Here is a 26,812-nt window from a genome sequence, read left to right as displayed (position 1 = left end):
CCCCTTCTCTCCTAAAACCCAATCTATAGCCCATGCCTCACAGTCATATAATGTTGCTGGAACTACTATATCTTCAAACATACCCATTTTCGCTCTCTAAGATAACATTCTGTCTTTCTACACATTCTTCATCACTCCCAGAATCTTTGCCCTCTCCCCCACCCTGTGATTCACTTCCACTTCCATGGTTCCATTCACTGCTGAGTCCACTCCCAGATATCTAAAACACTTCACTTCCCTCAACTTTTCTCCATTCAAACTCACATTCCAACTAACTTGTCCCTAAACCCTGCTAAGTCTAATAACCATGCTCTTATTCACTTTTACTCTCAATTTTCCTTTCACACACTTTTCCAAACTCAGTCACCAACTTCTGCAGTTTCTCACTTGAATCAGCCACCAGTGCTGTAACATCCGCAAACAACAACTGAGTCACTTCCCAGGCCCTCTCATCCCCAACAGACTGCATACTTGCCCCTCTCCAAATCTCTTGCATTTACCTCTGTAACCACTCCATCCATAAACAAATTAAACAATAATGGGGACATGGCATACCCCTGCCACAGACCCGACCTTCACTGGGAACCAAGTACTCTCCTCTTTTCCTACTCATACACATGCCTTACACCCTTGATAAAAACTTCTCAATGCTTCTAGCAGCTTAAATCCCACACCATATACTCTGAAGACTCTCAACAGAGCATCTCTATCAACCTGATTATATTCCTTCTCCACATCCATAAATGTTACATAAAAATTCATCTGTTTTTCTAAGAGTCTCTCACACATAAAGTTCAAAGCAAACACCTGATCCACACATGTTGTACCACTTCTGAAACCACATTGCTTCTCCCCAATGTGATGATCTGTACCTGCCATCACCCTTTCAATCAGTGCCCTCCCATACAATTTTCTAGGAATACTCAACAAATCTATGCCTCTGTAGTTTGAACACTTACTTTTATCCCCTTTGCCTTTGTACAATGGCACTTTACTTTGTAGAAAGGCACTTCACCATGATCTGTACATACATTGAATATCCTTACCAACAAATCAACAACACAATCACCCCCCTTTCTTAATAAATTCTAATGCAACACCATCCAAACTTGCCTCCTTACCGGATTTCATCTTTCGCAAGGCTTTCACCACCTCTTCCCTCTTCACCAAACCACTCGCCTTGACTCTCTCACTTTGCACATCACCCTAGCCAAAACACCCTACATCTGCCACTCTATCATCAAACACCTTTAACAAACCTTCAAAATACTCACTCCATCTTCTCTTCACTTCATCACTATCGGTTTTCACTTCCCCCTCGCCCCCTTCCCTGATGCTCCCATTTGTTATCTTACACACTTTAATTACCTCCTTCCAAAACATCTTTTTATTCTCCCAAAAATTTAATGATACTCTCCCCAACTCTCATTTGCCCCTTTTTACCAACTCTTGCACCTTCATCTTGACCTCTTGCCACTTTCTCATACATTTCTCGGTCATTTTCTCTCCTTCCTTGCAAGTATCATTCAAACACCTCTCTTTTCTCTTTCACCAACAACTTTACTTCTTCATCCCACCACTCACTATCTTTTCTAATCTTCCCACCTTCCACCTTTCTCATGCCACATGCATCTCTTCTACATACCATCACTGCTTCCCTAAATACATCCCATTCTTCACCCACTCCTATCACCTCATTTGCTCTCAGCTCTCGCCATTCTACACTCAATCTCTCCTGGCACTTCCTCACACAAGCCTCCTTTCCAAGCCCACTTACTCTCACCACTCTCTTTTCTCCAACATTCTCTCTTCATTTTTGAAAAACCTCAACAAATTTCACTTTCACCTCCAAAATTTTACTTTAATTTTCAAATGATGAAACAAATGAAGGAGCCAAGTAGGGCATGCTCATCCTCTTCGAAGGCTCAGGCTGGGGTGTCTAAATGTGTATGGATGTAACCAAGATGAGAAGAAAGGAGAGAGTTTTATTGTGTGAGGAAAATAACCTGGACGTTCTGGCTCTGTGTGAAACAAAGCTCAAGAGTATGTTGAAAGAATAGTTTGAGAATGTCTAAGGAGTAAATTCAGGAGTTATTGAGAGAACATTAGTTTATGGAAATGTGTGAAAAAGTGTTGGGGAGTAAGCTCCAAACTGATGATGGTAGAAATGAAAGTGAGTTACAAGAGATGGGTGATTATTAGTGCTAATGCACTTGGCCATGAGAAGGGGTTGATGAGAGGCAAGTGTTTTGAAGGCAGCCAAGTGACTATGTCAGCACGTTTGATGCATGAGATCAGGCATTAGTGATGGGTGCTTTAAATGAGAGAGTAATGTGGCAGTTGAGGGACTTGGAGTATTCAGTGATGTGAAAACGAACAACTTGTGGAGTTTTGTGCTGAAAATGGACTGGTGATCAGGAATAACTGATTTAAAAAGAGGGACATACATAAGTATACATGGGTCAGCAAGAGAGATGGTAAAACAGCATTAATGGATTACATGCTGACTGACAAATGTTGTGCATGACAAGGGTGAAAATTTGTAGGCTAGTTTGGAAATGAGATGAGGGTAGTGAAAATAAGTGTACTTGGAAAAGAGACATGTGAAGAAATAGGTGTAGAATGGCAAATTGTGAGAGTACATAAAGCAAGAGGATTGGGGAAGGAATGGGAGGTATTCAGGGAAGCAGTGCTGCAGAATGAAAGGTATTCAGGGAAGCAGTGCTGCAATGTGCAAGAGAAGTAAGTTTCGTGAGGAAGGTGGGATGAAAAAGTAAAGTTGCTAATGAAAGAAAAAAGAGAGGTATAGAGGCAGTACTTATAGGGAAGGAGTGCAAATGATTGGGAAATGTGCAAGAGAAAGCAGCAAAAGATCAAGAGAAAGGTACAGAGGTTGAAGAAGAGGGCATATGAAATTTGAAGGAAGCAAGTATTGGTAAAGTAAACTTAGGCAAAATAAGAAGATATTTTGAAAAGAGGTCTAAAGTGTGGGAAAAGCAAGAGAGCAAATGGGTACACTGGTGCAAGATGCAAATAGGAAGTGGTAATAGGTAGTTACCAGGCAAGGAGAATTTAGTGAGTATTTCAAGGGGCTACTAAATGTGATAGTGAAACAGATGTAGGGTGTTTGGGTGTGCAATAAGAGACCCATAGAAACTGGTTTAATGAAGAGAGAAGTGGCAAAAGCCTTGCATGAAAAGAAATGGTGGCAGGGCAGCCATAGTGAAAGGTACTGAAGATGAACTAATTAAGAAAAGGGGGTGACTATGTTTTTGACTGGTTAGCCAGATTTTACAATGTACAGATCGTGGTGAAGTACCTGAGGACTGGCAGAATGCATATATAAAGGCAAGGGGGAAGAATATGAGTGTTCAAACTACAAAGGTATGAGCTTGTTGAGAGTACCTGTTAAGCTGTATGGGAAAGTAGTGACTAAGAGGACAAGGGCATGTACAAAGTATCAGACTTGGGAGGAACAGCGTAGCTTCAGAAGCTGGTGTCTGGGTTTGGGAGAATGTGTGAAACAAAGAAGTTGAGAGTACAGGGCAGAGGGACAAATTAGTTGGGGAGCGAGTTAGAAGAGAGATCTGGAGAAAGTGGAATGTTTTAGATAACTTGGAATGGTCAAGGCAGTGGATGGAAAAATGAAAGCAAAAGTGGGTCATAGAGCAGATGAGGAGGTATTAAGGAGTATTTGGAAAGACAGAAAGATATCTGGAAGGGTGAAAATGGTTATGTTTGAATGTATAGTAGTCCCAGGAATTTTATATAGATGAGAAGCATGGGCTACAGATGAGAATATGGAGAGGGGTGGATGTGTTGGAAATTATATGGTTGAGATGAATATGTAGTGTGACTGAGGAATAATAGGGCATGAGAAAAGTATGGCAATAAGGAAGGTTTGGTTGAAAAAGCTGAAAAGTGTTCTGAAATGGTTTGGACATAAAGATCAAATGAATGAAGAGAGGGTGACAAAAAGTGTCAGTAGTGGAGAGGAAAAGGAGTGTGAGACCAAACTGGAGATAGAAGGTTGAAGTGAAAAATATTCTGAGTGGTCTGGGCCTGAACATACAAAAGGGTGAAAGATGTGCATGGGACAGAGTGGTGTGGTATTAAAGGGGCAATGTTCTATCAATGGAATGACTGAGGGCATATGAAACAGCCAGAGGAATCCAAGGACAGATCTGTGGTGTATGGTTGTAGATAAGAGGCAGTGATTTCAGTGCATTAAACATGACAGCTTGAGAATAAATGTGAATGAATGAGGCCTTTTCTTTGTCTGTTTCCGGTGCTATCTCACTAACAAAGGAAACGATAGACAAGATAGAATGAATTTTTGTTATAAGACATCTGACTTTCCTTCCCTTCACTATTTTACTGTAACATGATCCATTTACTTATTATCCTTCACCTCCAATTCTCATTCTATTTCCTTTACATTCTCTCCACCTAATTTCTGGCTTACATATTTACAATTTACAATTTCTCCTTATCTATGCACTAATTTCTTCACCCTGTAGGTTTCTGCTTCAGTTCTATTCACTCTGCACTTTTGAATTCTCTCCTTCCCATCCTACAATCTTCATTTGCAGTATAGAATGCCATTTTCACAATTTCCCCTAAAGTCATTTGCCCTATAAATCTAATCAAAAGATAGTTCATATTTACACATACTTTTTTAACTATGGTTCTTTTAAAGCAAAAGCTTTCTGTTCACCCTTATGTTATATAAGAAGCTATTTTAATATGACTTCAATATTGAATTCAATATGATAAAACAGAAATTTTCCTTTCAAAACCCTTTCCTTTTCCATGTTTTATAAATACTTTGTCAGATTCCTATGTATATTAAATCCATCAAAAGATACTTTCATCCACCTACATGAATCATATTTAATACCTGTTAATACCAGAATTTGATTCTTTTTTCAGTTTACCAATACAGCTTTTACAGTAAAAGGTCTACTTGTGATCTCTTCTTGGTGAATTACCTTTTTTTTGGATTTTGGTGAATCTTTTATTATAGTCTTCAAGCATCTGACAAGGTGTTGCACAAATTCTCCTTACTCTTATGCTGATGATTCTGCTTTGCTTCCTTCAACTAATTTTTCATTTCCCTGCCAGTCTGATTCACATTCTTTTACTTGTTTAGAACAAACTTCCTCTCTTAAATTTGACTTGTGCAACTTTTCAGAATAGGAAATTAGTAAACTGATGAAATGCAACGATGCCAAAATGTAATTTTCACCTATATATCTTTCTAAATATTAATTGTTTCTTGCTAGTCACTTTCAAAACACCTCAATTTCACCCTGCAATAACATAAGTTGGACACACCCATTCCCTCCACTGGGTACTGGGAGGGTTTATGACAGATGCATAGGGAGCTAGCACTTCAGTGGCTGTCATGTTGCGCTCCTCTGACCCAGGTAGCTGTCTTTTCTTTCTGCCTCACCCACACATGGACTACTGGCATTCTGTCCACAAACACACATCTTGTCACAGGTTACACACATCAACACTTAACTCACACAGCTCATTCTTCATAACTAAATATTCCTGTGGTGCGCACTATGTGCTAGCCCTACCTAGTGGCAAAATGGTAGGAGCAACAGACAGAAGTAGTAGGTAGGAACATTTCGGCAGAGCATTAGTTAGAAACATTAGGTAGAAGTTGCAAGTAGAATCATTAGGCAGGAGCATTATGTAGTAGTAGTTAGTAGGAGCATCATGTAGGAACTCGGCAAACACTGCATTAAATTTGCCCTCTGCCAGTGGCCTGTTAAGAGTGAGGCAATAAGGGCTAAGATGTGGCAGTAGTGTTCAATAGTTAAAGAGACTCTATGGCCATGGCCACCCCTTTGAGGGAGTTCCAGGAGTGAACAGGCATCAGAGATACAGACTGATGTATAGACATCCTCCACTGTATCTTGGAAACTTTACATAATAAGCATCATAAAATCTGCCTCCCAAAGCAGCTGTTCCATATCCATGGTTGACTCAATTGCATTATTATGGAGTACTGTCCATATATCTAGGATAATTCTTCTAACTCCCTTTTGACCTGTGTGGAGTTAAAAGCATTTAGCTTTATGAACTCTTTTCAACTATCCCTCTCTGTCTGCCATGATGCTACCATTTCTACAAGTATTATTTCACAAACTCTTCTTGTGAGCTGTCTGCCTGTGTCTCAACCCCCATAAACTGGACCTGCAACACATGTCTGGCTGCTGCTTCCCATAGCACCTATGTAAAGACTAACCACAACATCTTTCCTCATACAGTAAAGCTGTGGAATTCTTTTATCTTTCCTTATTTCTGTGATCCTTCTGTCTTTTACAGACGGGTCTACAAACTATGAGGAGCTCAAATTAACTGCTCCTGCATTTTGTCATATACTTTATCTATTATGCTTACTTTCTTCCATGATGGCTATGATCTGGGCATGCTTTGGCCCATGCCATATCAGCTACAACTTCTTCTACAATTACTATTTCTACTAAAAAAATTCAAAAAATGAGTACTACTAGTTTTGACTGAAGACATTTTTGCATTCTGACAAAATATGTTTGAAGGATGCATACAATACAGTCCTTACCAGATGAGGATAACACAGTTCTAAGCTGAACCAATACATCCTAGACACTTCATATGAATGCACGGTCAAGGTCAGTCATGAACTCTCTAGCCATTCTTCAGTCATCAATTTTCCTAAAATTTTTTATTACAGGTACACCGCTGATTTTCCGGCACTCTTGGTTCCACAGCCTTGCTGGATTAACCATTTTGCCAGACCAACTGTGGTCACATAATAATGATTCATCAACACACCTCTCACCCACTAATTATACATCTCCCACGTGTTTAAAGTATACCATGGACTGCTAGAAATGTAAATCAAGCAAATATTAAATGTAAATCAAATAAATGAAATACAGGTACTTATACACCCTGCTCAGGACTGAGATGCTCATCAGCTACAAGTTTCATAAATTCATCCACATACTCGGCAGCTCCTTCGTGGTTTGCAGACCGCTTTTCTCCACACACTCTATTCATGGAAATTCCATGACGCTTCTTGAATCTTTGAAGCCATCCTTCACTATAGTCATGCTCATGTTGCAATTTAAGTTCTTTATGGAACAACTAAGCCTGGTCCATTATCATGCTACCTGACAAGTCTACTCCATCACTCCAATGCTGTCGAAACCATTCCATCATCACTTGATCGTGCTCAGTATTCTTACCATCTCTCATAATCTTTCTAATCATCATTTGCTTCTTGGAATCACTTTCTGCATAAAATTTCAATATTTTCTCCCTTTGCTTCTTTACATCATAAATAGTCAATGAACTAATACTGTAGATGTCACACAGCTTACACACCGAAACACCATGGTCCATTTTTTCAACAGTTCTACTTTATCTTGAATCGATATGGACTGGTGTTTACATTTGACACCATGACTGATACTCTCATACATATTAGAAGCCATAGTTAGGGTTAAATTTATGCAAAATAAACCAAGAATCTCACAGAATAGCAGTATCACCACCAACAAGTGCAGAGTGAAGAATGAAAATAAGTGCGCCCTACACACAAAGCCATCTGTGGCTGCCCAGTAAACTAGTCTAGTGGCCACAGTAATTTCAAGTTCCTTCACATAATTTTGTCCAGCCTAAAGGAGGTTCCGAACCATCAGCTGCCGGAAATTTGGTGGTGCACCTGTACTTAAAGACATATTACTGCACCAACATAATTATCAACAATAGGAAGAATCAATACCATATCTTCCTAATAGTCCCCTACATAATTTGGTGTGTCTTTATAACTACAAAAATTCTGAGTGACAAAGGGTGCATATTTATGTATATAAAAATGTGTGTGAAAAAGACAAAGTACATTTTGAGTATGGATGAGATTATATCCACTCTATGTGTCTATGCATTATGGTGCTATCACATACATGAATATAACTGTATTCTCACCTTCAGCGCCCTGGACATCAACAGGTAACGGCAGGTCTCGCATGACAAGTGTAAAGGCACATTTTGCCGAGTACTGTTTCTCTGCATCTCCTCTCAGGTAACGCACAATTTCTTCACGTACCTCTGCGGAGTTTACACATATCAATGATAGAATAAATTGACCTTAAATATAGTTCACTTAAAAATTTTCTTCAAATGACAACAAAAGATAAAATGAATGACTAAAAGTGGAGTGACTATAAACACAAAGACTTATGATACATGACTATAAACACAAAGACTTATGATACAAAGAAACTTAGAAAGAGGCTTTATGAGAAAAACAATTATAAAAGGAGTCATTGGGAAAAGCAGATTACTCAAACTCTAAACTTATTGGCTTGAATTTAAATAGTTGGAAGGCCACTCTTGGCAACATCACCTTTGAATACTGAACTCTTTAAACCTGGGTGAACCACAAAAAAATCTTAATTATGTATATATATATATATATATATCTTCTTTTCTTTCATACTATTCGCCATTTCCCGCATTAGCGAGGTAGCGTTAAGAACAGAGGACTGGGCCTTTGAGGGAATATCCTCACCTGGCCCCCCTTCTCTGTTCCTTCTTTTGGAAAATTGAAAAAAAAACGAGAGGGGAGGATTTCCAGCCACCCGCTCCCTCCCCTTTTAGTCGCCTTCTACGACACGCAGGGAATACGTGGGAAGTATTCTTTCTCCCCTATCCCCAGGGATATATATATATATATATATATATATATATATATATATATATATATATATATATATATATATATATATATATATAAACCAAGGCAGCAGGTTTGGATGGTATTGCAGTGGAATTTATTAAAAAAGGGGGTGACTGTATTGTTGACTGGTTGGTAAGGTTATTTAATGTATGTATGTATGTATGTACAAAGGCAAAGGGGATAAGAGTGAGTGCTCAAATTACAGAGGTATAAGTTTGTTGAGTATTCCTGGTAAATTATATGGGAGGGTATTGATTGAGAGGGTGAAGGCATGTACAGAGCATCAGATTGGGGAAGAGCAGTGTGGTTTCAGAAGTGGTAGAGGATGTGTGGATCAGGTGTTTGCTTTGAAGAATGTATGTGAGAAATACTTAGAAAAGCAAATGGATTTGTATGTAGCATTTATGGATCTGGAGAAGGCATATGATAGAGTTGATAGAGATGCTCTGTGGAAGGTATTAAGAATATATGGTGTGGGAGGAAAGTTGTTAGAAGCAGTGAGAAGTTTTTATCGAGGATGTAAGGCATGTGTACGTGTAGGAAGAGAGGAAAGTGATTGGTTCTCAGTGAATGTAGGTTTGCGGCAGGGGTGTGTGATGTCTCCATGGTTGTTTAATTTGTTTATGGATGGGGTTGTTAGGGAGGTAAATGCAAGAGTTTTGGAAAGAGGGGCAAGTATGAAGTCTGTTGGGGATGAGAGAGCTTGGGAAGTGAGTCAGTTGTTGTTCGCTGATGATACAGCGCTGGTGGCTGATTCATGTGAGAAACTGCAGAAGCTGGTGACTGAGTTTGGTAAAGTGTGTGGAAGAAGAAAGTTAAGAGTAAATGTGAATAAGAGCAAGGTTATTAGGTACAGTAGGGTTGAGGGTCAAGTCAATTGGGAGGTGAGTTTGAATGGAGAAAAACTGGAGGAAGTGAAGTGTTTTAGATATCTGGGAGTGGATCTGGCAGCGGATGGAACCATGGAAGCGGAAGTGGATCATAGGGTGGGGGAGGGGGCGAAAATTCTGGGGGCCTTGAAGAATGTGTGGAAGTCGAGAACATTATCTCGGAAAGCAAAAATGGGTATGTTTGAAGGAATAGTGGTTCCAACAATGTTGTATGGTTGCGAGGCGTGGGCTATGGATAGAGTTGTGCGCAGGAGGATGGATGTGCTGGAAATGAGATGTTTGAGGACAATGTGTGGTGTGAGGTGGTTTGATCGAGTGAGTAACGTAAGGGTAAGAGAGATGTGTGGAAATAAAAAGAGCGTGGTTGAGAGAGCAGAAGAGGGTGTTTTGAAGTGGTTTGGGCACATGGAGAGAATGAGTGAGGAAAGATTGACCAAGAGGATATATGTGTCGGAGGTGGAGGGAACAAGGAGAAGAGGGAGACCAAATTGGAGGTGGAAAGATGGAGTGAAAAAGATTTTGTGTGATCGGGGCCTGAACATGCAGGAGGGTGAAAGGAGGGCAAGGAATAGAGTGAATTGGAGCGATGTGGTATACCGGGGTTGACGTGCTGTCAGTGGATTGAAGCAGGGCATGTGAAGCGTCTGGGGTAAACCATGGAGAGCTGTGTAGGTATGTATATTTGTGTGTGTGGACGTATGTATATACATGTGTATGGGGGGGGGGTTGGGCCATTTCTTTCGTCTGTTTCCTTGCGCTACCTCGCAAACGCGGGAGACAGCGACAAAGTATAATAAAAAAAATAATAATATATATATTATCCCTGGGGATAGGGGATTAAGAATACTTCCCACGTATTCCCTGCGGGTCGTAGAAGGCGACTAAAAGGGGAGGGAGTGGGGGGCTGGGAATCCTCCCTTTTTTTTTTTAATTTTCCAAAAGAAGGAACAGAGGGGGCCAGGTGAGGATATTCCAAAAAAGGCCCAGTCTTCTGTTCTTAATGCTACCTCGCTAACGCAGGAAATGGCGAATAGTTTAAAAGAAAAAAGAAAGATATATAATATATATATATATATATATATATATATATATATATATATATATATATATATATATATACACAGACATATACATTTATACACATATACATAATTCATACTTGCTACCTTTATTCATTTCTGTCGCCACCCCGCCACACATGAAATGATAACCCCCCCTCCCCCGCACACGCGCAGAGTAGTCCTAGGAAAAGACAACAAAGGCCACATTCGTTCACACTTAGTTTCTAGCTGTCATGTATAATGCACCGAAACCACAGCTCCCTTTCCACATCCAGGCCCCATGAAACTTTCCAAGGTTTATCCAAATGCTTCACATGCTCTGGTTCAATCCATGAACAGCACGTCGACCCCAGTATACCACATCGTTCCAATTCACTCTATTCCTTCCACACCTTTCACCCTCCTGCATGTTCGGGCCCCGATCACTCAAAATCTTTTCCACTCCATCCTTCCACTTCCAATTTGGCCTCTCACTTCTCCTCGTTCCCTCCACCTCTGACACATATATCCTCTTGGTCAATCTATCCTCACTCATTCTCTCCATGTGACCAAACCATTTCAATACACTCTCCTCTGTTCTCTCAACCAAACTCTTTTTATTACCACACATCTCTTTTGCCCTTTCATTACTTACTTGATTAAACCACCTTACACCATATACTGTCCTCAAACATCTCATTTCTAACACAATCATCCGCACAACCCTATCTACAGCCCACGCCTCGCAACCATATAACATTTCTGGAACCACCATTCCTTCAAACATACCAATCTTTGCTTTTGAAGACAATGTTCTCGACTTCCACACATTTTTCAACACTCCTTGAAGTTTCGCCCCCTCCCCCCTATGAAACAATCCCGCTTGCACTGCCAAATCCACTCCCAGATATCTAAAACACTTCACTTCCTCCAGTTTTTCTCCATTAAAACTTACCTCCCAACTGACTTATCCCTCAACCCTACTGTACCTAATAACGTTGCTTTTTCTTATTAACATTTACTCTCAGCTTTTTTCTTTCACACACTTCACCAAACTCAGTCACCAGCTTCTGCAGTTTCTCACCCGAATCAGCCATCAGCGCTGTAACATCAGCAAACAACAACTGACTCACTTCCCAAGCCCTCTCATCCACAACAGACTGCATACTTGCCTCTCTATCCCAAACTCTTGCATTCACCTCCCTAACAACCTCATCAATAAACAAATTAAATGACCATGGAAACATCATGCACCCCTGCTGCAAACCAACATTCACTGAGAACCAATCACTTTCCTCTCTTCCTACATGTACACATGCCTTACATCCCCAATAAAAACTTTTCACTGCTTCCAGCAACTTGCCTCCCACACCATATACTCTTAATACCTTTCACAGAGCATCTCTATCAACTCTATCATATGCCTTTTCCAGATCCATAAATGCTACATACAAATCCATTTGTTTTTCTAAGTATTTCTCACATACATTCTTCAAAGCAAATACCTGATCCACGCATCCTCTAACACTTCTGAAACAACACTACTCTTCCCTAATCTGATGTTCTGTACATGCCTTCACCCTCTCAATCAATACCAGCCCATATAAATTATTATCTGTACATGCCTTCACCCTCTCAATCAATACCATCCCATATAAATTCCTGGGAATACTCAACAAACTTATACCTCTATATTTTGAACACTCACCTTTATCCCCTTTGCCTTTGTACAAATGCACTATGTGTGCATTCTGCCAATCCTCAGGTGCTTCACCATGAGCCATACATATACTGTATCTCCTCAACAACCAGTCAATAACACAGTCACCCCCTTTTTTAATAAATTCCACTGCAATACCATCCAAAACTGCCGCCCTGCCAGATTTCATCTTCTGCAAAGCTTTCACTACCTCTTCTCTGTTTACCAAATCATTCTCCCTGACCCTCTCACTTCGCACACCACCTCGACCAAAGCATCCTATATCTGCCACTCTTATCATCTAACACATTCAGGAAACCTTCAAAATACTCACTCCATCGCCTTCTCTCATCACCACTACTTGTTATTACCTCCCTGTTTGCACCCTTCACTGATGTTCCCATTTGTTCTCTTGTCTTACATACTTTATTTACCTCCTTCCAAAACATCTTACTACTTTCCCCAAAATTTAAAAATACTCTCTAACCCCAACTCTCATTTGCTCTCTTTTTCACCTCTTGCACCTTTCTCTTTAACTCCTGCCTCTTTCTTTTATACATCTCCCAGTCATTTGGACTATTTCCCTCTAAAAATCGTCCAAACTCCTCTCTCTTCTCTTTCACAAAATATCTTACTTCCTCATCCCATCACTCACTACCCTTTCTAATCTGCCCACCAACCATGCTTCTCATGCTACAAGCATCTTTTGCGCAAGCCATCACTGCTTCCCTAAATACATCCCATTCCTCCCCACTCCCCTCACATCCTTTGTTCCCACCTTTTTCCATTCTGCACTCAGTCTCTCCTGGTAGTTCCTCACAAGAGTCTCCTTCCCAGGCTCGCTTACTCTAACCACTCTCTTAACTCCAACATTCTCTCTTCTTTTCTGAACACTTCTACATATCTTCACCTTCGCCTCAACAAAATAATGATCGGACATCCCTCCAGTTGCACCTCTCAGCACATTAACATTCAAGACTCTTTCACATGCCTATTAATTAACACATGATCTAATAACGCTCTCTGGCCATCTCTCCTACTTACATACGTATACTTATGTATATCTGTCTTTTAAAACCAGGTATTCCCAATCACCAGTCCTTTTTCAATACACAAATCTACAAGCTCTTCACCATTTTCATTTACAACACTGAACGCCCCATGTACACTAATCATTCCCTCAACTGCCACATTACTCACCTTTGCATTGAAATCACCCAACACTATAACCTGGTCTCGTGCATCAAAACTGCTAACACACTCACTCAGCTACTCCCAAGACACTTGCCTCTCATGATCTTTCTTCTCATGCCCAGGTGCATAGGCCCAATAATCACCCATCTCTCTCCATCCACTTTCAGAATTACCCATATCAATCTAGAGTTTATATATATATATATATATATATATATATATATATATATATATATATATATATATTCTTTCTTTCTTTCTTTCAAACTATTCGCCATTTCCCGCATTAGCGAGGTAGTGTTAAGAACAGAGGACTGGGCCTTTGAGGGACTACCCTCACCTGGCCCAATTCTCTGTTCCTTCTTTTGGAAAATCAAAAAAAAAAAAAAAAAAAAAAAAAAAAAAAAAAAAAAAACGAAAGAAATGGCCCAACCCACCCCCATACACATGTATATACATATGTCCACACACGCAAATATACATACCTACACAGCTTTCCATGGTTTACCCCAGACGCTTCACATGCCTTGATTCAATCCACTGACAGCACGTCAACCCCGGTATACCACCTTGCTCCAATTCACTCTATTCCTTGCCCTCCTTTCACCCTCCTGCATGTTCAGGCCCCGATCACACAAAATCTTTTTCACTCCATCATTCCACCTCCAATTTGGTCTCCCTCTTCTCCTCGTTCCCTCCACCTCCGACACATATATCCTCTTGGTCAATCTTTCCTCACTCATTCTCTCCATGTGCCCAAACCATTTCAAAACACCCTCTTCTGCTCTCTCAACCACGCTCTTTTTATTTCCACACATCTCTCTTACCCTTACGTTACTTACTCGATCAAACCACCTCACACCACACATTGTCCTCAAACATCTCATTTCCAGCACATCCATCCTCCTGCACACAACTCTATCCATAGCCCACGCCTCGCAACCATACAACATTGTTGGAACCACTATTCCTTCAAACATACCCATTTTTGCTTTCCGAGATAATGTTCTCGACTTCCACACATTCTTCAAGGCTCCCAGAATTTTCGCCCCCTCCCCCACCCTATGATCCATTTCCGCTTCCATGGTTCCATCCCCTGCCAGATCCACTCCCAGATATCTAAAACACTTCACTTCCTCCAGTTTTTCTCCATTCAAACTCACCTCCCAATTGACTTGACCCTCAACCCTACTGTACCTAATAACCTTGCTCTTATTCACATTTACTCTTAACTTTCTTCTTTCACACACTTTACCAAACTCAGTCACCAGCTTCTGCAGTTTCTCACATGAATCAGCCACCAGCGCTGTATCATCAGCGAACAACAACTGACTCACTTCTCAAGCTCTCTCATCCCCAACAGACTTCATACTTGCCCCTCTTTCCAAAACTCTTGCATTCACCTCCCTAACAACCCCATCCATAAACAAATTAAACAACCATGGAGACATCACACACCCCTGCCGCAAACCTACATTCACTGAGAACCAATCACTTTCCCCTCTCCCTACATGTACACATGCCTTACATCCTCGATAAAAACTTTTCACTGCTTCTAACAACTTGCCTCCCACACCATATATTCTTAACACCTTCCACAGAGTATCTCTATCAACTCTATCATATGCCTTCTCCAGATCCATAAATGCTAAATACAAATCCATTTGCTTTTCTAAGTATTTCTCACATACATTCTTCAAAGCAAACACCTGATCCACACATCCTCTACCACTTCTGAAACCACACTGCTCTTCCCCATATAATTTACCAGGAATACTCAACAAACTTATACCTCTGTAATTTGAACACTCACTCTTATCCCCTTTGCCTTTGTACAATGGCACTATGCACGCATTCCGCCAATCCTCAGGCACCTCACCATGAGTCATACATACATTAAATAACCTTACCAACCAGTCAACAATACAGTCATCCCCTTTTTTAATAAATTCCACTGCAATACCATCCAAACCTGCTGCCTTGCCGGCTTTCATCTTCCGCAAAGCTTTTACTACCTCTTCTCTGTTTACCAAATCATTTTCCCAAACCCTCTCACTTTGCACACCACCTCGACCAAAACACCCTATATCTGCCACTCTATCATCACACACATTCAACAAACCTTCAAAATACTCACTCCATCTCCTTCTCACATCACCACTACTTGTTATCACCTCCCCATTTGCACCCTTCACTGAAGTTCCCATTTGCTCCCTTGTCTTACGCACTTTATTTACCTCCTTCCAGAACATCTTTTTATTCTCCCTAAAATTTAATGATACTCTCTCACCCCAACTCTCATTTGCCCTTTTTTTCACCTCTTGCACCTTTCTCTTGACCTCCTGTCTCTTTCTTCTATACATCTCGAACTCAATTTCATTTTCTCCCTGCAAAAATCGTCCAAATGCCTCTCGCTTCTCTTTCACTAATACTCTTACTTCTTCATCCCACCACTCACTACCCTTTCTAATCAACCCACCTCCCACACTTCTCATGCCACAAGCATCTTTTGCGCAATCCATCACTGATTCCCTAAATACATCCCATTCCTCCCCCACTCCCCTTACTTCCATTGTTCTCACCTTTTTCCATTCTGTACTCAGTCTCTCCTGGTACTTCCTCACACAAGTCTCCTTCCCAAGCTCACTTACTCTCACCACCCTCTTCACACCAACATTCACTCTTCTTTTCTGAAAACCCATACAAATCTTCACCTTAGCCTCCACAAGATAATGATCAGATATCCCTCCAGTTGCACCTCTCAGCACATTAACATCCAAAAGTCTCTCTTTCGCGCGCCTGTCAATTAACACGTAATCCAATAACACTCTCTGGCCATCTCTCCTACTTACATAAGTATACTTATGTATATCTCGCTTTTTAAACCAGGTATTCCCAATCATCAGTCCTTTTTCAGCACATAAATCTACAAGCTCTTCACCATTTCCATTTACAACACTGAACACCCCATGTATACCAATTATTCCCTCAACTGCCACATTACTCACCTTTGCATTCAAATCACCCATCACTATAACCCGGTCTCGTGCATCAAAACCACTAACACACTCATTCAGCTGCTCCCAAAACACTTGCCTCTCATGATCAGATCAGATTTAGGCACCCCAATCTGAGCCTTCGAGGAGGATGAGCACTCCCCGCGTGACTCCTTCTTCTGTTTCCCATTTTAGAAAGTTAAAAAAATACAAGGAGGGGAGGATTTCTGGCCCCCCACTCATGCCCAGGTGCATATGCACCAATAATCACCCATCTCTCTCCATCAACTTTCAGTTTTACCCATATCAATCGAGAATTTACTTTCTTACATTCTATCACATACTCCCACAACTCCTGTTTCAGGAGTACTGCTACTCTTTCCCTTGCTCTTGTCCTCTCACTAATCCCTGACTTTACTCCCAAGACATTCCCAAACCACTCTTCCCCTTTACCCTTGAGCTTCGTTTCACTCAGAGCCAAAACATCCAGGTTCCTTTCCTCAAACATACTACCTATCTCTCCTTTTTTCACATCTTGGTTACATCCACACACATTTAGGCACCCCAATCTGAGCCTTCGAGGAGGATGAGCACTCCCCGCGTGACTCCTTCTTCTGTTTCCCATTTTAGAAAGTTAAAAAAATACAAGGAGGGGAGGATTTCTGGCCACCCACTCCCGTCCCCTCTAGTCGCCTTCTACGACACGCGAGGAATGCGTGGGAAGTATTCTTTCACCCCTATCCCCAGGTATAATATATATATATATATATATATATATATATATATATATATATATATATATATATATATATATATATATATATACACATACACACACATACACACACATACACACACATACACATACATACGCACATATACACACACACACACATACATATATATACATATGAAAAATGTAAGAAACAATTTAGAAAACTGAAACTTCTAGCTTGAAATGAAATGAAAAAATGAATGTCACATGATGGTTCAACCTCTGGCTATGGAAAAAGGAAATGTATAATTTATTTACACAAACGTCAATAGTAGTTCTCATCAATTTAACCACTGTATCAATAAGCTTCAATGTCTACGCTACATTTTTTCCAATTTCACTACTTTCTTGTCAAAGCACCATGTATGAAAACTATCACTCCAGTAACACAACTATAAACATTTACTTCCCCTTTAAAAAAGTACTGGGGAAGTCTGTCTCGATACACTGCGGGACACTCTACCACCTGGCGAGGTTTGTGTTGCAATGGTTCTTGATTCACAAACGTAGTAGCATCACTGGTGGGCCAAGGTAGTTCCGTTGGCAAAAGAGGAGCTCATGAAACATGTCGGAAAGCATGCTACTGCAGGCAGGAGTGAAGGCTGATGCAAACTGGTATCGCTCTGAATGATGTGATGGGGACGAGATGATCCTCTGACTCACGTCAGAGATATAGCAACAGGATCCCTAACGAGATCTGAGTAACCTGGGTTTGGTGATGATCCTCCAAGGGACAAGAGGACCTTTAGCTTGGGGTTCTTTTTCTTCAAAGCAATTACCTCTTTATATACCTGAGTATCTTTTTCATCCTGAGGTACTATTTCATTCTTTACAATTGCTGCAAAGGCAACTACAATATGTGTACAGAGGAATGGGTCAATATCATCTACTGACAGGTCTCTAACAGAGGGATCCCCAGATTCTTGCCATGGGATAGCACAGTAACAAACTTGATGCATTTCTTAAATGTACTTCAGATCCAAAATCTGTTCACTTTTTATTTTAATATGTTAATTCGTTGAGGTTGTATCCGTAGTGTAGAGCCAGGCCAGACAGCAGGGGAGACCAGTGAGACACACGAGTGGCCACGCCACCACGCCATCAACCACCCTCACCAACTGACCATAACTTGACCTCTCTTATCTCCTGTGGACTTGATAATGGCCATGGCTGGCCTGATTATAGTACGAGGTCTCCTCACTATCAAGCAATGACGAGTCCTCCATTTAATTCTTTGTCAGACGACTGGTCCAAGATAAGGGAGGGAAGGTGAAGGAGGGAGGATCAGCTGAGGTGGCACATAAACAATATATAAACTATATATATATATATATATATATATAAATTTTTTTTTTTTTTTGCTTTGTCGCTGTCTCCCGCGTTTGCGAGGTAGCGCAAGGAAACAGACGAAAGAAATGGCTCAACCCACCCCCATACACATGTATATACATACGTCCACACGCAAATATACATACCTACACAGCTTTCCATGGTTTACCCCAGATGCTTCACATGCCCCGATTCAATCCACTGACAGCACGTCAACCCCGGTATACCACATCGCTCCAGTTCACTCTATTCCTTGCCCTCCCTTCACCCTCCTGCATGTTCAGGCCCTGATCACACAAAATCTTTTGCACTCCATCTTTCCACCTCCAATTTGGTCTCCCTCTTCTCCTCGTTCCCTCCACCTCCAACACACATATCCTCTTGGTCAATCTTTCCTCACTCATTCTCTCCATGTGCCCAAACCATTTCAAAACACCCTCTTCTGCTCTCTCAACCACGCTCTATTTATTTCCACACATCTCTCTTACCCTTACGTTACTTACTCGATCAAACCACCTCACACCACACATTGTCCTCAAACATCTCATTTCCAGCACATCCATCCTCCTGCGCACAACTCTATCCATAGCCCACGCCTCGCAACCATACAACATTGTTGGAACCACTATTCCCTCAAACATACCCATTTTTGCTTTCCGAGATAATGTTCTCGACTTCCACACATTCTTCAAGGCTCCCAGAATTTTCGCCCCCTCCCCCACACTATGATTCACTTCTGCTTCCATGGTTCCATCCGCTGCCAGATCCACTCCCAGATATCTAAAACACTTCACTTCCTCCAGTTTTTCTCCATTCAAACTCACCTCCCAATTGACTTGACCCTCAACCCTACTGTACCTAATAACCTTGCTCTTATTCACATTTACTCTTAACTTTCTTCTTTCACACATATATATAAACAATATATATATATATATATATATATATATATATATATATATATATATATATATATATATATATATATCCTCTACCACTTCTGAAACCACACTGCTCTTCCCCAATCTGATGCTCTGTACATGCCTTCACCCTCTCAATCAATACCCTCCCATATAATTTACCAGGAATACTCAACAAACTTATACCTCTGTAATTTGAGCACTCACTCTTATCCCCTTTGCCTTTGTACAATGGCACTATGCACGCATTCCGCCAATCCTCAGGCACCTCACCATGAGTCATACATACATTAAATAACCTTACCAACCAGTCAACAATACAGTCACCCCCTTTTTTAATAAATTCCACTGCAATACCATCCAAACCTGATGCCTTGCCGGCTTTCATCTTCCGCAAAGCTTTCCCTACCTCTTCTCTGTTTACCAAATCATTTTCCCTAACCCTCTCACTTTGCACACCACCTCGACCAAAACACCCTATATCTGCCACTCTATCATCAAACACATTCAACAAACCTTCAAAATACTCACTCCATCTCCTTCTCACATCACCACTACTTGTTATCACCTCCCCATTTGCGCCCTTCACTGAAGTTCCCATTTGCTCCCTTGTCTTACGCACTTTATTTACCTCCTTCCAGAACATCTTTTTATTCTCCCTAAAATTTAATGATACTCTCTCACCCCAACTCTCAATTGCCCTTTTTTTTCACCTCTTGCACCTTTCTCTTGACCTCCTGTCTCTTTCTTTTATACATCTCGAACTCAATTTCATTTTTTCCCTGCAAAAATCGTCCAAATGCCTCTCTCTTCTCTTTCACTAATACTCTTACTTCTTCATCCCACCACTCACTACCCTTTCTAATCAACCCACCTCCCACTCTTCTCATGCCACAAGCATCTTTTGTGCAATCCATCACTGATTCCCTAAATACATCCCATTCCTCCCCCACTCCCCTTACTTCCATTGTTCTCACCTTTTTCCATTCTGTACTCAGTCTCTCCTGGTACTTCCTCACACAGGTGGATCAGGTGTTTGCTTTGAAGAATGTATGTGAGAAATACTTAGAAAAGCAAATGGATTTGTATGTAGCATTTATGGATCTGGAGAAGGCATATGATAGAGTTGATAGAGATGCTCTGTGGAAGGTATTAAGAATATATGGTGTGGGAGGCAAGTTGTTAGAAGCAGTGAAATGTTTTTATCGAGGATGTAAGGCATGTGTACGTGTAGGAAGGGAGGAAAGTGATTGGTTCTCAGTGAATGTAGGTTTGCGGCAGGGGTGTGTGATGTCTCCATGGTTGTTTAATTTGTTTATGGATGGGGTTGTTAGGGAGGTAAATGCAAGAGTTTTGGAAAGAGGGGCAAGTATGAAGTCTGTTGGGGATGAGAGAGCTTGGGAAGTGAGTCAGTTGTTGTTCGCTGATGACACAGCGCTGGTGGCTGATTCATGTGAGAAACTGCAGAAGCTGGTGACTGAGTTTGGTAAAGGGTGTGGAAGAAGAAAGTTAAGAGTAAACGTGAATAAGAGCAAGGTTATTAGGTACAGTAGGGTTGAGGGTCAAGTCAATTGGGAGGTGAGTTTGAATGGAGAAAAACTGGAGGAAGTGAAGTGTTTTAGATATCTGGGAGTGGATCTGGCAGCGGATGGAACCATGGAAGCGGAAGTGGATCATAGGGTGGGGGAGGGGGCGAAAATTCTGGGGGCCTTGAAGAATGTGTGGAAGTCGAGAACATTATCTCGGAAAGCAAAAATGGGTATGTTTGAAGGAATAATGGTTCCAACAATGTTGTATGGTTGCGAGGCGTGGGCTATGGATAGAGTTGTGCGCAGGAGGATGGATGTGCTGGAAATGAGATGTTTGAGGACAATGTGTGGTGTGAGGTGGTTTGATCGAGTGAGTAACGTAAGGGTAAGAGAGATGTGTGGAAATAAAAAGAGCGTGGTTGAGAGAGCAGAAGAGGGTGTTTTGAAGTGGTTTGGGCACATGGAGAGGATGAGTGAGGAAAGATTGACCAAGAGGATATATGTGTCGGAGGTGGAGGGAACGAGGAGAAGAGGGAGACCAAATTGGAGGTGGAAAGATGGAGTGAAAAAGATTTTGTGTGATCGGGGCCTGAACATGCAGGAGGGTGAAAGGAGGGCAAGGAATAGAGTGAATTGGAGCGATGTGGTATACCGGGGCTGACGTGCTGTCAGTGGATTGAATCAAGGCATGTGAAGCGTCTGGGGTAAACCATGGAAAGCTGTGTAGGTATGTATATTTGCATGTGTGGACGTATGTATATACATGTGTATGGGGGGGGGTTGGGCCATTTCTTTTGTCTGTTTCCTTGCGCTACTTCGCAAACGCGGGAGACAGCGACAAAGTATAAAAAAAAAAATATATATATATATATATATATATATATATATATATATATATATATATATATATATATATTTTTTTTTTTTGCTTTTTCGCTGTCTCCCGCATTTGCGAGGTAGCGCAAGGAAACAGACGAAAGAAAATGGCCCAACCCACCCCCATACACATGTATATACATACGTCCACAAACACAAATATACATACCTACACAGCTTTCCATGGTTTACCCCAGACGCTTCACATGCCCCGATTCAATCCACTGACAGCACGTCAACCCCGGTATACCACATCGCTCCAATTCACTCTATTCCTTGCCCTCCTTTCACCCTCCTGCATGTTCAGGCCCCTATCACACAAAATCTTTTTCACTCCATCTTTCCACCTCCAATTTGGTCTCCCTCTTCTCCTCGTTCCCTCCACCTCCGACACATATATCCTCTTGGTCAATCTTTCCTCACTCATTCTCTCCATGTGCCCAAACCATTTCAAAACACCCTCTTCTGCTCTCTCAACCACGCTCTTTTTATTTCCACACATCTCTCTTACCCTTACGTTACTTACTCGATCAAACCACCTCACACCACACATTGTCCTCAAACATCTCATTTCCAGCACGTCCATACTCCTGCGCACAACTCTATCCATAGCCCACGCCTCGCAACCATACAACATTGTTGGAACCACTATTCCTTCAAACATACCCATTTTTGCATTCCGAGATAATGTTCTCGACTTCCACACATTCTTCAAGGCTCCCAGAATTTTCAAACTATTCGCCATTTCCCGTGTTAGTGAGGTAGCGATAAGAACAGTGAACTGGGCCTTTGAGGGAATATCCACACCTGACCCCCTTCTCTGTTCCTTCTTTTGGAAAATTAAAAAAAAAAAATGTAATGAGAGGGGAGGATTTCCAGCCCCCCGCTATAGATATATATATCTATATTCCCATGAGTCCACGGGGAAAATGAAACATGAAAAGTTCCCAAGTGCACTTTCGTGTAATAATCACATCATCAGAGGAGACACAAGAGAGAAATATAACAGTCAGTTGATATACATTGAAGAGACGAAGCTAGGACGCCATTTGGTAAACATGTGATTGTCCAAAACATACGAGCGTTCATAAACTTATCATTTTACAAATCTTATCAACAATAAAGTTATCTAATTTGTATAGACCATCACTAATATTAAGATTATAATTCTTTGTGTATCTAATAATAGAAGATTCAATGATATTTTTCTTGGTAATAGAGTTAGAGTTAATAACTGAAATGGTGTTACTCCAGTCAATGCAATGATCATAGTTTTTAACATGATTAAACAAGGCATTTGATTCTTGTCCCGGTCTTATACTATATTTATGTTGCTTAAGTCTAACAGAATGATCCCTACCAGTCTGAACAACATAAAATTTATCACAGTTTCCACAAGGCACTTTATAGATGCAACCAAGAGAATTTTCTGGTGAATTCCTGATTAAGATATTCTTTATAGTATTATTGTTGCTAAAGGCAACATTTACATTACAGGACTTAAGCAACATGGGAAGCAAAGTGAAATTATTATTAAAAGGGAGAACTAAAAGATTCTTGATGTCAATGGGAGGTTTGGGCTCAACTCTATAAAATGATTTCTTTGCTAACTTAAGGGATTTATCAATGAAAGATCTAGGGTACTTTAACTTAGATCCAATTGAATATATCTTCTCAAACTCATCATCAAATACATAATGCCCTAAGGAACATACATTGAAATGATGATAATTTAACTCTGTCATGCAGAGATGAGTAATAATGAATATATGAGCATACATTGGTGGGTTTTCTGTATATGCTAAACTTAAACTTGTTTCCTTGTCTAAGGATCATGCAATCTAAAAATGGTAACATACCATTACTTTCATTTTCTACAGTAAATTTGATGGAAGGTACTAAATTGTTAAGTAAGGGGAGAAATATTTGTAAATTTTCATTTGTTGACCAAACACAAAGAACATCATCTACATACCTAAACCAAACTGCATTAGAAGGTAAGATATCCTTTAGTAATTTTGTTTCAAAAAATTCCATATCAAGATCACTTTGTACAGGTGAAAGAGGGTTACTTATTGACATGCTAAATTTCTGAGCATGATAATCTCCATTAAATTGAAATACACAGTCTTTCATACACAATTTTATCAGTTCAATGAAATTATAGACTTTGAAACAGGTAAATGAATATCATCCAAGACATCAAATAAATATTCTAAAAGGTCATCAACTGGAACTTTAGTGAAAAGTGAGGAAACATCAAAGCTAACTAATTTGAAATCAAAATTAACAGTGATATTGTTTAGCTTGTAGACTAAATCTACATTGTTCATGATATTAGAATTTGATACCTTACCCACTAAAGGGCTTAATAGAGAAACTATTAAGTGCCTTGTGGAAACTGTGATAAATTTTATGTTGGTCAGAATGGTAAGGATCTTTCTGTTAGACTTAGGCAACATAAATATAGTATAAGAACGGGACAGAATCAAATGCCTTGTTTAATAATGTTAAAAACTATAATCATTGTATTGACTGGAGTAACGCCATCTCAGTTATCAACTCTAACTCTATTACCATAAGAAATATCACTGAATTTTCTATTATTCAATACACAAAGAATCATAATCGTAATAACAGTGATGGTCTATACAAATTAGATAACTTTATTGTTGATAAGATTTGTAAAATGATAAGTTTATGAACGCTCGTATGTTTTGGACAATCACGTTTACCAAATGGCATCCTAGCTTCGTCTCTTCGATGTATATCAAATGACTGTTATATTTCTTTCTTGTGTCTCCCCTGATGATGTGATTATTACACGAAAGTGCACTTGGGAACTTTTCATGTTTCATTTTCCCCGTGGACTCATAGGAATATCTTGATCACGCGCAAGATATATATATATATATATATATATATATATATATATATATTCTTTCTTTTTTCTTCTTTCATACTATTCGCCATTTCCCGCATTAGCGAGGTAGCGTTAAGAACAGAGGACTGGGCCTTTTAGGGAATATCCTCACCAGGCCCCCTTCTCTGTTCCTTCTTTTGGAAAATAAAAAAGAAAAAAAAATTGAGAGGGGAGGATTTCCAGCCCCCCGCTCCCTTCCCTTTTAGTCGCCTTCTACGACACGCAGGGAATACGTGGGAAGTATTCTTTCTCCCCTATCCCCAGGGATATATATATATATATATATATATATATATATATATATATTCATATATATATATATATATATATATATATATATATATATATATATATATATATATATATATATATATATATAATTGACAGGCGTGCGAAAGAGAGACTTTTGGATGTTAATGTGCTGAGAGGTGCAACTGGAGGGATGTCTGATCATTATCTTGTGGAGGCTAAGGTGAAGATTTGTATGGGTTTTCAGAAAAGAAGAGTGAATGTTGGGGTGAAGTAAGTAAGTAAGTGAGAGTAAGTGAGCTTAAGAAGGAGACCTGTGTGAGGAAGTACCAGGAGAGACTGAGTACAGAATGGAAAAAGGTGAGAACAATGGAAGCAAGGGGAGTGGGGGAGGAATGGGATGTATTTAGGGAATCAGTGATGGATTGCACAAAAGATGCTTGTGGCATGAGAAGAGTGGGAGGTGGGTTGATTAGAAAGGGTAGTGAGTGGTGGGATGAAGAAGTAAGAGTATTAGTGAAAGAGAAGAGAGAGGCATTTGGACGATTTTTGCAGGGAAAAAATGCAATTGAGTGGGAGATGTATAAAAGAAAGAGACAGGAGGTCAAGAGAAAGGTGCAAGAGGTGAAAAAAAGGGCAAATGAGAGTTGGGGTGAGAGAGTATCATTAAATTTTAGGGAGAATAAAAAGATGTTCTGGAAGGAGGTAAATAAAGTGCGTAAGACAAGGGAGCAAATGGGAACGTCAGTGAAGGGCGCAAATGGGGAGGTGATAACAAGTAGTGGTGATGTGAGAAAGAGATGGAGTGAGTATTTTGAAGGTTTGTTGAATGTGTTTGATGATAGAGTGGCAGATATAGGGTGTTTTGGTCGAGGTGGTGTGCAAAGTGAGAGGGTTAGGGAAAATGATTTGGTAAACAGAGAAGAGGTAGTGGAAGCTTTGCAGAAGATGAAAGCCAGCAAGGCAGCAGGTTTGGATGGTATTGCAGTGGAATTTATTAAAAAAGGGGGTGACTGTATTGTTGACTGGTTGGTAAGGTTATTTAATGTATGTATGACTCATGGTGAGGTGCCTGAGGATTGGCGGAATGCGTGCATAGTGCCATTGTACAAAGGCAAAGGGGATAAGAGTGAGTGCTCAAATTACAGAGGTATAAGTTTGTTGAGTATTCCTGGTAAATTATATGGGAGGGTATTGATTGAGAGGGTGAAGGCATGTACAGAGCATCAGATTGGGGAAGAGCAGTGTGGTTTCAGAAGTGGTAGAGGATGTGTGGATCAGGTGTTTGCTTTGAAGAATGTATGTGAGAAATACTTAGAAAAGCAAATGGATTTGTATGTAGCATTTATGGATCTGGAAAAGGCATATGATAGAGTTGATAGAGATGCTCTGTGGAAGGTATTAAGAATATATGGTGTGGGAGGCAAGTTGTTAGAAGCAGTGAAAAGCTTTTATCGAGGATGTAAGGCATGTGTACGTGTAGGAAGAGAGGAAAGTGATTGGTTCTCAGTGAATGTAGGTTTGCGGCAGGGGTGTGTGATGTCTCCATGGTTGTTTAATTTGTTTATGGATGGGGTTGTTAGGGAGGTAAATGCAAGAGTTTTGGAAAGAGGGGCAAGTATGAAGTCTGTTGGGGATGAGAGAGCTTG

The 26,812-nt window shown here is 40.4% G+C and overlaps 1 protein-coding gene across 1 annotated transcript in view; it reads right to left on the bottom strand.

Moving 5' to 3' along the window:
* shtd (anaphase promoting complex subunit 1) overlaps positions 1 to 26,812 on the bottom strand; it is a 596,397-nt gene that overhangs the window by 8,688 nt on the left and 560,897 nt on the right. The window contains exon 22 of the mRNA XM_071673058.1: positions 7,990 to 8,112. Coding sequence (XP_071529159.1) covers positions 7,990 to 8,112 — 123 coding nt within the window. The remainder of the gene's footprint in view (positions 1 to 7,989; positions 8,113 to 26,812) is intronic.

Source organism: Panulirus ornatus, chromosome 18 (genome assembly GCF_036320965.1).
Source record: "Panulirus ornatus isolate Po-2019 chromosome 18, ASM3632096v1, whole genome shotgun sequence".
NCBI classification, from domain to species: domain Eukaryota; kingdom Metazoa; phylum Arthropoda; class Malacostraca; order Decapoda; family Palinuridae; genus Panulirus; species Panulirus ornatus.
The sequence above is the reverse complement of the archived record's forward strand: the minus strand, read 5'-3'. Positions and strand labels throughout refer to the sequence as shown.